This window comes from Phyllostomus discolor, chromosome 7 (genome assembly GCF_004126475.2).
Source record: "Phyllostomus discolor isolate MPI-MPIP mPhyDis1 chromosome 7, mPhyDis1.pri.v3, whole genome shotgun sequence".
NCBI classification, from domain to species: Eukaryota; Metazoa; Chordata; class Mammalia; order Chiroptera; family Phyllostomidae; genus Phyllostomus; species Phyllostomus discolor.
Window position 1 is genome coordinate 107,690,390 of NC_040909.2, and position 12,516 is coordinate 107,702,905.

The window sequence follows — 12,516 nt, forward strand, 5'->3', positions numbered from 1 at the left end:
ATAAATCAGAAGTTAACTAACTTCAAGTTGAATATTATAATTTGACTTCAACTTAATCCACATTAATACAAATTGATAATAATTTAAGCATCAAAGCCCTAAATCGTGACTTAAAGCCTAAAATTGAAATCTGCATGGCAATAATTTACATGAAATATTTTGATTTTTGTAGATTTACAGTTAAATTAAAGCTTATTTAATTTATATTACAATGAAATCTTGCTACATTAGATATATATACAACCCTTAGCTGAAATTTCTTAGGCTCATCTGAAAATCTTGATTTTAAACACTGCTTGCTTTGTTATTTACAAAAAATCCAAATGGTAAAAAGTGTAATGCCCAAAGTACTATCACAGAAATTTCCTCATGCACTTCTGGCAGACGTACATATAAGTATGATCATTCTGAAAGATAATTATGGAAATAAAATTCATGAAACTGAGAAAATATTCACACCATTTGATCCAGAAATACTTTTTTCTAGAAAGTATATCTATGGCAACACTCATATGCAAAGATTTTTTTTTCAGGAAGATGTTCATTATAACCATCTAATGGTCCCCACATGAAGAACTAGCCAAATAATTACACTCGTTAGATTATGCAGCCATTAGTAGTCATATTTCCAAATAAAACTGAATGATGTGAAAAGTAGTCCTGACACAATGTTAAATGAAATAAAGAAATACACAGAATGGTATACAGTGGGGTCAGCATAGCAATATACATTTACCTTACCTGAATTCAACTATTACACACTCAGCAACTCTAGTCCTCTCCCTCCTATCCTTCCTCTTTAAACTAGACCCTGGTCTCCAATATCTCGAAAAAGGGAAAAGGGCTGATAGTAAATTCGTTACTTTTAAGGCACCAAAGACTCAGGGCCTGGTCACTGAAAAGCTATTTAAAGAATCAATGGTAATTTCACTGCACTAGACTTTCATCTTAAAACTTGTTGAGTCAAACCTAACCTTGTGTAAGGTACCATATTTACAAAAAATAACAAACCATATATAAAAAGACATGTTAAAAAACAGTGAGGATTCTCTCAGGATAAAGGGATTATAGGATTTTAATTTTACTTATATAATTCTAAATCTTATAATAAAACAGTTGTAAAGTATGCTGCACAGATATTATCTGATATCTAACATTACTTTCAACCTTCAGATGTCAGGCTTCCTGACATCTTACATTTGTGTAACTGAATTAATACTTCATTTTACTGTTGTGTAACATATTGTATATAAAGTTGTTTCTGCCAAGTTCATGTTTGGAATTATTAAGACATGAATAGGTCTAACAAGGTAGTTCAGTTGGTCTGAGTGTCATCTTGATACACCAAGATTGTGGGTTTGATCTCTGGGCAGAGCACATACAAGAAGCAACCACTGAATGCATAAATAAGTGGGACAAACTGATGTTTCTCTCCCCTCTGCCTTCCTCTCTCCCTCTCCAAAAAAATCAATTAAAAAAAAAAACATTTTTACCTGGCTGGTGTAGCTCAGTGGATTGAGCTCGGGCTGGGAACCAAAGTGTCCCAGGTTCAATTCCCAGCCAGGGTACATGCCTGGGTTGCAGGCCATAACCCCCAGCAACCACACATTGATGTCTCTGTCTCTCTCTCTCTCTCTCTCTCTCTGTCTCTCTCTCTCTCTCTCCCCCTGCCCTTCCCTCTCTAAAAATAAATAAAATCTTAAAAAAAAAAAACATTCTTAAACATAAACAGCCATCTACCCCAAAGAACAGCTAAGAAAATGGAGAGATAAGAGGGAAAAAGTAACAAATACTCTTATTGCAGCTACTGGTAGAGATCCAATTGGCCTGCTATAGTAGTCAGCCTCCAAAATGGCCCGAAAGACTCCTGCTTTCTGATACTCGCAGCCCTGTGTAGTTCCCCCACACGCACTGTACCGGCAGAATATATAACAACAACAAAAAAAAGATAATAAAAGTCACTCACTTCTGATATTAAGTTATAAAACACAGTGACTGTGACTTCCTTTTTGGACATGCACTCTTACTCTTGGATTACTCAACTCTTGGGGAAGCCATGTTGTGACATAAGCACCCCACAGAAAGGCTCTCCTGGCAAGGAATTGAAATCTCCTGCCAACAGCCATGAGAGTGAGCTTCTAAGCTAATTCTCCAGTCCTAGTCAATCTTCTGCAGCCAGGCCCATATCTTGACCATAACCTAATGAGGGAACTTGAGCCAACCAAGCTATGCCTAGGTTCCTGGCCCTTAAAAATAGTGTGAGATAATAAATACTTTACTGTTTTTGGATGTTAACTTCATTTAATTTGTTATGTAGCCATAGATAACTAATAGAACTTTCTTGACCAAAAGCAGTACAATGAGAGTAGACCGCAGGATACACTATCATTACTCCTTTCCTATTCTATACACATCTCCTTTTATAGGAAAAGTAGAAAGAAATTATAAAAAAAGTAAGTTTTTATTTCCTTAAACATGGAAAAAAGATATGAAAGCAATCATGATGATCTCATTATAAATATTAACCATTCTTATTGCTTTGTTTTGCATTTGTTTTACTTTTGAATAACTTGAAAACATTTGAATATTTTTTTAAAGATTTTATTTTCATTTTTTTAAAAAGATTCTATTTATTTGCTTTTAGAGAGAAGGACAGAAACATCAATGTGTGGTTGCCTCTCGCACACCCCTTACTGGGGACCTGGTCCACAACCCAGGCCTATGCCCTGACTAGGAATCAAACCAGCGACCCTTTGGTTCACAGGCTGGCACTCAATCCACTGAGCCACTCCAGCCAGGGCTATTTGAAGATTTTATATGTACTTCTACATATAACCAGCTACTTTTCACAGTTATGAAGAAATGAGCCCTTAAATTTTGAATCTGTACAATAACACTCACAACTAAATAGCTTCTTTAACTCATTCACATAAAAGAAAATGAGTTACCACAGCATTCACATAATAAAATGTATTGATATATAATTAAAATCAAAAGATGATGATGATTATTCATGTTACAACAAAGACCAAATTCCTCTATTTTATGTCAGTTATAATAAAGTTATCAACAACTCCGAATCAGTGACCACATCTAACATTTTATTTCCCACAGAGCCTAAAAAGAGAAAGCCTCAAATAATAAACTAGCTAAGTAAAGCTAATGGTTGATGTGAAGCTACATATTTTCAAAACGACACATGTATCAGGCCAAGAAGACTGTCATTAAATCAGGAAAACTGATTACTATAAAATAGTGTAATAAAAAAGTAATAATAAAAATGTATTTCTAAATATTCAGACTAATTCTTATTTATTTTCAAGAAAAAAAGGTTAAAAATACTTCACCTACTACATTATGCCACCCTAGAATATTTTGGAGCTATTATAAACCTGTTTCTCTAGTTTTAAAAAAAGGAAGACAAATTTTAAGATTTTATGTATTTTTAGAGAGAGGAGAAAGAAAGGGAGAAAAATATCAACGCGAGAGAAACGCTGATCGATCTGTTGCTCTCACATGTCTTAACCAGGGACCAATGCAACCCAGGTATGTGCCCTGACAGGGTTCCAACTGGCAACCTTTCATTTTGCAGATGACACCCAACCAACTGAGCCACACAGATCAGGGTAAGAAAGAAAATTTTAATCTAGTACCTAGGTCAAATAATTATTCTTTTCAAGTTTATAATGATACATGGATTATACAGAAAACCTAGAGTCACTTTACAAAGCAACGTAAGTATTACTGAATAAAGTTTTAGGGATTTTTTTTAACTTACAAAATATTACTTTAAAATTTTGCATTTATGAATATGCTTCTACTGAAACCTACATGATTTTATTAACCAATGTCACCCCACTAAATTCAATAAAAATTCTAAAATAAATAAACTACAAAAAAATAAGAGGTCTCTTTCAAGGAAAACCTTTAGTCCAAATACTTTGAAAAGTTGACTTACCCATATGCTCTATTGTCAGGCAGGCTGCTATGGGCTCTTACTCCTGGGGGTATGACTCGGACTTCATTGATATAAACCACACATGGAAAACGAACCACATCTATATGAGAACTTTGCTTTAAAAAGGTGGGAGAGAAGGACATATTGTAAGCAAAATACTTTGTCTATTCAAAATTTATCCATCTTCAAAACAATTTACCTATCTTCAATTTGTTTCATTCAGAATGTCAAAAATAATCTTAAAATAAACTCTGTATCATTAAAACACTGCTATTCTGTTACTTATAATGCCATATAAATCACTCTTTAAAAATAGCTGATGATAAAATGTACCTGGTTAAATCTCTATATGCATAACAACACTTTTTACAGCACATTTTCCTCCCTGATGTTTTGTTTAGGCCAGTACAGACCTACAGTCCCTTACTGAAAACCTGTAAAATCAAATACCTTTTCAAATCCGGACCTTTCAGATTTTTAGAAAGGTAATATAATACAAATACTGCTTATTATTTAATACCCCCAATGGCTTCTGGAACAATACCTTGTAATCAAAACAATATTTGTCATCACATATATAAACAATTCTATAGGCAAAAGGTAGAGGGAATAGGGGACATCTGTAATAGTATCAACAATAAAAAAATTTGAAAATAAATAAAGATTCTAACTAGCATCATGTCAGTTCAGATCAGACTACATGACCAAATGAATTCAGGGCAGATTTCTCTGCCATTTTAGAATTTCTGAATTATAGGTAAGGGATTGTGGATCTGTATTAAACTTAACATACCAAAAAATATCAATGGAAGCCATATAGATACTGAATAGTTGGGGTAAACCCTCTCTGAAATTTAAAAAAGAAAAAAATACACAAACTAAGTTTATCAAACAAAAGAAATGGATAGCATAAATGTAGTGTATACTTATTTGTTATCATTTGACATAAGATCAAACAAAAGAAGCTCTTGTGATCAATAATTTTAAAACTTTTTCACATTGTTTTTAGACTATTTTTCATCAACTTTTCCTAGCAATTCAGCCAACCATCAGAACCTAGTGGTCAAAGTTCACAACGAGTTCACAACGATAATATGAACCATATAATGGTTCATATTATCTGCACCAAGAAAGACCAAGTCTTCAGTCTCTCAAAGCTGCAAAGAATATCATGCATATCAACACACCAAAAGACTGTTAAAATTTGTCTTTCCTAAAATGTAAGAGGATGACTTCCCAATTTTGCAATTTAAACTCAAAGATTATAATTAAATATATAGGGCCTAGAAATCTTAATAAAATGTTTACTATTCAAATGCTTTAAAGTCTCAAAGACATAAATGAAACAGGGTGAGTTCAGAGTGAGTCTGACTGATAGTTGTCTTCCAATGCCCATTTTCTTCTTCCTGTAGAGAAACCTAAGCTGGGCAGAAGTGACCTAAAGACCAATGTGAACATGATTACTAAATTCTGACAAATGGGATGAAAATGAAAATCATACAAGCAACTCTGGGTCATGTCCTGTAATGGGAAGGCTTCGACTTCAGAAAACTCCTTCCACCTCTTCTTCTAATATTGTTGCTTTTCTAGAATATATAAGTTATGATAAGCTATTATGAACGAAGGAGTCAATACTCTAAAGATGGCAGGGGAACAGTACAGAAGAATGTAGAGCTGTCATATTGGCCCTAGAATACTTAAAACCAGATTACTGAAAGAGAAAATCCATCATCCAATCCACTATCATTCTGACTTTTGTGACAGCAGCGCAACTTGTATCCTAATTATTACAAATATGCTGTAGGTATTCAACAAATACTACAATAGACTTACATAAAAAAGCATTTTGCCTCAAACTTTGGTGCTATGTGTCCTTCCAATAAGGAACTCCTCTACTTAAAAAGTCTACTGCAGTCATGTGTTCCTTAATGATGGGATGCATTCTGAGAAATGTGTCATTAGGTGATTTTGTTACTGTGCGAACATTTAGGGGCTGTGATGAACAAAATAATAGATTAAGTGAAGCACAAGAAAAACTGATGCAATCAAGAGATGAATAAACACAAGATGTATGAATTTCCTGCTAGCAAAGCACAGCAAACTGTTTTTCAGCAAACTTTTTATAAGTAGAAAGAGTATACTCTAAAATAACTAGAAGTATAATATAATAAATACATAAGCCAGTAATATTATTTATCATCAAGTATTATCATGTATTATGTTTATTATCATGTATCATGCACTGTTTGTTATCATGTCTATTATCATGTATTAGGTACTATAGATAACTATGCTATACTTTTACACAACTAGCAATGCAGTGGGTTTGTTTACACCAGCATACCACAAACACATGAGTAATGTGTTATACTAGGAAGTTACAAGAGCTACAACACTAGGTCATAGTAATTTTTCAGCTCCATTATAATCTTATAGGACCACTATCATATATCCAGTCTGTTGCTGACCAAAACGTTTTTATGCAGCATGACTGTACATACAAGCTCCTTTACTTAAATGGTTATAAAGTCTCATTAATACTTACAAAAGCTTAGAACAAAAGTTTATCAATTCTATCCTCCTCTACCCTGCCTGCCACTAATTAATGGATGGTTTTAGTGGTTAGGAGATAGTCATCATGGAACTATAAAAATGAACTTAAGGTTTTACAAACAGCCTTTCAAAATCTATTTTGTCTGTAAACAGGAGTTTCTGTATTAGGCATTACCACTATTATTCAATAATTATTTCTACACATTTATTAAATGTTTATCATGTTCCAAGTTATATAGGTCCTATGGCTACAATGACAAGACAATCTCTGCCATTAAGGAACAATCTGTTGTGACAGACAAATACACTGCTATGATACAGATACACACAGGAAGCTATGAAAATTCATAGGGGTACTTACCTAACTCAAATTTGTGGCGTAAGAGTATCGGGAAGGTTTCCCGAAAGAAGTAGCACCTTAGCTAATTAATTCCTCAAGAAAACAATCAGTGGAAGAGAAGGAAGAGTTTTCCGGGAAAAGGAAGAAGCACACACAAAAGGAAAGCAAGCAAGAATTTGGAAGGGTCAAGTAACTGCAAGTGTAATTCACCACAATTACAGGGCAAAATAGGGGCGTGAAGTAGCACAGAGTAGCCAAGTACAATCAATAGAATTACAAGAAATAAGATTTTCATCCACTTCCAAAAGTCAACTCCAAATCCATTATGTCCATCTACAACCTCTCTCCTGAGCCCCAGACCACTATATCCAACTGCCAACTGGACATCTCCATTTGAATGTCCCTCTGACACCACAAACACAGCAAGTCCAAAACTGTACTCTCCTATATCAGTGATAGCACCACCATCCACACAATGGCAAGGACAGAAATCACTATCACCCATGGCTTCTTTCTTGTCCTCTCTCACCTAAATCATTCACCTAAACATCCATCAAGTCCTATCGATTAAACCTCTAAATAGCTTCCAAATCTATGTAATTCCCTCCATTCCTGCTGTCATCCCTTCTAGTTCTATACACTATGCACTTTAATCTAAAAAACAGCAATAGGATCCTAAATGGTTTTGTGCTTCTTTCTTGCTCAGCTCCAACTCATTCTCCTATTGCAATGTGGTCTCTCTAGAATGTAAATCTCATCCCTGCTCCTTACTATCCCCAGGCCGAATTTCTTTCTTTTTGTTTCCTCATTCTTGACCAAAACACTTTATTTTACAACTTCAATATCCAATATGAACTGGAGTCCATAACTTTGTGAACTTCTCACCTAGCTCTTGTAAACAGTTGAGTCTACGTTTTCAGTCTTCATCATCAGGAAGGATGCCTAATTCTTCATCCGTTCACTGGGAAGGATCTGGATATGGGAAGTGACCCAGCACAGCTTTTGAGTCGTGCCAAAAGCACCTGAGAATCCAGAACCACATGGTTGCACTGAAGAACTTGGCCTGGTTCACCTGGGATCTGGTGAGCTAGAGAAACTGTCTGTACCAGGGCTCGAAGTGCACATCACCACCAGCATGACGGACTCCATTTCCAGGGGCCCGCATCCGTGGAGGCCTCTGAAGAGGCTGCCTCCACCGCACACAAAAGGCACCACCCGCATCACAGTGGACATGCCTGCCCAAGTCAGGCAAATTTCTTGATCTTAAAAGCAAGTATAGCCCCTTTTTATCACTCCAAATGTATAACCCAACATGCTCTTTTTCATCTTTAGCATGCTATTGTGTCTACTTGGAATCCACCCACACTCCTCTGTTCTAATGCCTTTCAGATGTCAACCTCCTCCCGAAGGGTGAACCAGATCAAGTCTGAGTAGGTGCCTCTTCTTTATACTTCCAAAATCTCCTATCAAATTAAATTGTAGTCACCTCTTTTATCTCTCCCATTAGACTGTTGTTTCAAAAAGACAAGAACCAAGTCTGAGTTTACTCATATTCATAGTGCTCAGTGTGTTAATTTAGTGATTGAAGGACTTTTATTACTTGTTTAGTAAGAGTTTATTAAATTGTGTTTTCAGAGTTTAAATTACAATGAAGTAGGAGCTTAAAATATCCAGAAGAAAACATAAACCTAGGAAACAGACTGAACATCACGGAAGGGTTATTGTATGATTAGGGAGCTAACAGAAATGTGAAGAATAGATTGGTCAGATTCCAAAACTGAGAGCCACATCTATCCATTCAGAAGGAGTCATTGTGTATTTAAAGATCACAGTACAGATGTCTCCCCTTCTTTTCTAAGGGTAAACTAAGGCTATCTCATCTATTCCTACCATTTTCATGATCACTTCTGTTCAGATGAGTTCCAAATTGGTTTCTTAAAAAAAACTCTGAAATGAAGTAGGACTTTCTAGCATCAATCACTCTCATAGGACTTAATTTTAACCCAGCAATTCCATTCTGAAAATAAAGAAATAATTAAAGATGTATAAAATAATTTAGCATCAACAATATCACATCACTGTAAAAAGTCAGCCTAAATGCATAAGAATTTAATATATCTATAGCATTACCACTTAAAAAACAATATGCAGCCTATAAAAATGATTACACAGACTGTCTAGGGAAGGAAGCAGGATGGCTTGGGGGCAGGAATGAGAGAAAGACTTGCTTTTTATTGTACACCCTTTCGTACTTTTTGAATTTGTACCTCATCCATGTATTACCAGGTCAAAAAAAAAATGTTTAAAATGAAGCTTGCTTTTAACAATGTTACACAGGGGTACTTCTTTATTTATAAAGATGCACAACACATCTTTAGGTAAAAAAATATAACACAAGACAATATTACATTATCAGTACATTAATGTGGGTGACGGGTGCATACATTTAAGCATATATATTTACTAGAGGATGTGGGAAAAAAATTTTAAATTAATGATAGCTGGGACTAAATGGAACTATGAAAGCCTTTGCTTTTACATTTTTCTATAATAAAATTTACTAACATAACATTTATTTCTTAAAAAGTGGAAGACAAACCACAATTTGCAATTCATTCAGCGCCCTCAAACCTCTTTAAGAATTCCCCTTGTGAAACCTGAATAAACGTTTGTCTTCCCCACCAGATTAGAAATTCCTTTAAAAGCAAGGGCAATGGCTTTTGTTGTTGCTGCTGCTTGTATTGCCCCTCTTAGAGCTACACCTCACCTTCAAAAGCATTTTTCATAGATAAATGTTAAACAAATCCCCAACTTCCTACTGTGCAATTGTATCTTTTTAAAAAATATTTTATTTATTTATTTATTTTTTTTAGGGAGGGGAAGGAAGGGAGAAACAGAGAGAAGCATCAGTGTGTGGTTGCCTCTCGCATAGCCCCCCCTGGGGACCTGGCCTGCAACCCAGGCATGTTCCCTGACTGGGAATCCAACCTGTGACCCTTGAGTTCGCAGCCCCGCACTACTCAATCTACTGAGCTACGCCAGACCAGGCTGCAAATGTATCTTGTATACCACTAAATACATCAAAAACTAAAATTAACTTGTTCCCCTCAAACTCACTTCAAACCCATTTCCAGACTTTTCTATTACTCTCAATGGCCCCACAGTACTTTTATCTCTAAAACAAGAATTCTATCATTTTTAGCTACTCATTCTTCCTCAAAAGATCACTTGCCATCCTGTCAGTTTTACATCCAAAATTTTTTTATATCTATCCTCTCCTAATTAGTTCCACAGGACACAGCATGGCACTGCTTTAAAGCCAAGAAATCGGCCCTGGTCAATGGGGCTCAGCTGGCTGGAGCATCATCCCATGGACCAAAAGGTCTTGGGTTCAATTCCCAGTCAAGGCACAAAGCCTAGGTTGTGGATTCAGTCTCCAGTTGGGGCTCATCAATCAATGTTTCTTGGCTTGCTCTCTCTCGCTCTCTTTCTCCCCTGTCCCCTCTCTCTAAAAATCAATAAACAGGTCCTCAGGTGTGGATAACAAAATAAATAAATAAAGCCAAGAAATGTGTGCCAATATGTCTTTAGGAAAGTCACATAACCTCTCATGCTATTTCATCTACATAAGTTATCTTTCAAAATTGATTAAAAGGATTATATATGTCTTTAAGTTGCCAAAGCACAGTCTTGCACAAAATAATCACTCAATAAATGATAATGATTACTGCCCATTTGTTAACTCCAGTCTTCATTATACCTCTCACCTTTTCGTCCTGATTTGCCACCTCTAGTTTTTCTAAACCATTTTAGGTATTACTCATCAATTAATCTACCTAATGTGTTTTACTAATCATACAATTTCCCAGCTCAAAAACTACAAAATAGCCCATTTCCTACAAAATAAAGCCCACACTCCTTTGCTGAGCATTCAACAACTTCTATGATCTGGTTTCAAACTGCCATTTAGGTATCACTTCACACTGCTGTTTTTGGTATACACTATAGAGATTGACTACTCCAGGAGAATGCCCTCCTGTCTATAACTGTGGAACATATCCTGTTCCACAAAAGGCCAATTTCATATGCCAACTGCCTTGGCGAACCCTTCCTTGATACTCGCATATGAGAAGTGATCTCTCCCTTGTCTAAAACCACATAGGTCCACCAAAGGGACCTAAATAAATATTGATTGAGGTCCTGGTAGGTCAGAAAGTGATGGGCATTTTGGAAATAAAGGTGATATTCCCCAAGTAATTTCCACTGTCTCTTTTAAGCATCCATCACATTCTAATTTTAATCATACTATTGTGGACAGAATCCCCAACACTTAGTTATAAATTCCTTGAGAACCAACATCTCAATATTTCATATCTACCCACAAACCCCTACTTCTCCCTCAAGACTCAGTTCAAATGGGATCTCTACTAAGCCTTGTCCATTCACTGCCAGAAGGTATTTACTACCATACTTGGGGTCCTAGCCTCTCATGGTCCTCACTGTTTGTCTAAGAATGAACAAATACTAGATTCTTAAGTATACGGTGAGTGAAAGTCAGTTTTCCTAAACTAAAATACTACTACACTAATTCATCATATGCTTCTTTCTTTCTGTATGTGACAGGTTTGTTCTGATGCAACTACTGCCTCCATCGTGAGTCTTCTAAAGCCTAGCTGGGTTTAGAAAAGTATTGCCATTGAACCGAGCTAACTGACCTACATGAAATTAAGACCACAAATGAGTTCATTGTTAGTAAAATATGCTGAAGTTTCCGAACTTTTTATTTTTACAGACTTACAAATCATCCGTTAATCAGAAGAACGTTATTGACTTTTTATTTTGTCAAGTAAAACATTAGGATACAACCACTACCTACTATCATCACTATCTCCAAAGAAAAAACAGTTCCCTAAAGTGATTACATTTACACTAAAAGAAAATGTGGGTTCCGAGGTTTTTTAAATTTCTCTGTGGACTTGGTTAAGTTCACTCTTGACCGGCTTTTGAGAACCTTTAGCTATCTAGCTATATACAATTTACGTATTGCAGAGCCAGTCAGACATTCGGTGGCGCTCAGTTCATTACGAAAAGATTACTCCACAATTCCCCACCCTCACCCCTCAAAACGACTGACTGACTATACTACAGTTTGAAGATTATCTCAGTTTCCCCCTCCTCGCTAAAGCCGTTCCCTGCAAATATTTCATATCCTAACGTTTGAAATCTTTCCAAGAGGAAAGTATCCAAGTTTCAGGACAAACTGGAGAGCGCCGCAATCCTAAACCGAATGAGTGTCACATCTGGGCAACCTAACTCCCGTTAGAAAAGGTACCTACGAGAAGGAATTTAGAAATTACGAAGCCGACGGGACCTGCCCCATCTCCTTAACTACTGTCAAACACAAGCTGTCTGAGACCCCTTCCCAGACTCCACCTGAGGTAAACCTGAGAACCAAGACATTTTCAAGGCCTAAAGCTGAAGGGGGACAAAAAGAGCAAAGCAACAGTACAGCCAACTCAATCAAAGACGCGGAGATCTAAGATAATGCAGGGAAATGAGCTGGCCACCGGGGCCCTCCCTCAGACGTGATGCCCACACCCAGCTGGGGGGAGGGGGTGTGTACGTGAGGAATTCAAGCGGCCGCGGGCAGGAGGAAAAGTCGAGG

The 12,516-nt window shown here is 36.3% G+C and overlaps 1 protein-coding gene across 2 annotated transcripts in view; it reads right to left on the reverse strand.

The window, feature by feature from the left end:
- VIRMA (vir like m6A methyltransferase associated) overlaps window positions 1-12,516 on the reverse strand; it is a 60,070-nt gene that overhangs the window by 47,239 nt on the left and 315 nt on the right. For both annotated transcript variants that reach the window (XM_028534037.2, XM_028534038.2), the window contains exon 2: window positions 3,959-4,074. In XM_028534037.2, the coding sequence (XP_028389838.1) occupies window positions 3,959-4,074 (116 nt within the window). The remainder of the gene's footprint in view (window positions 1-3,958; window positions 4,075-12,516) is intronic.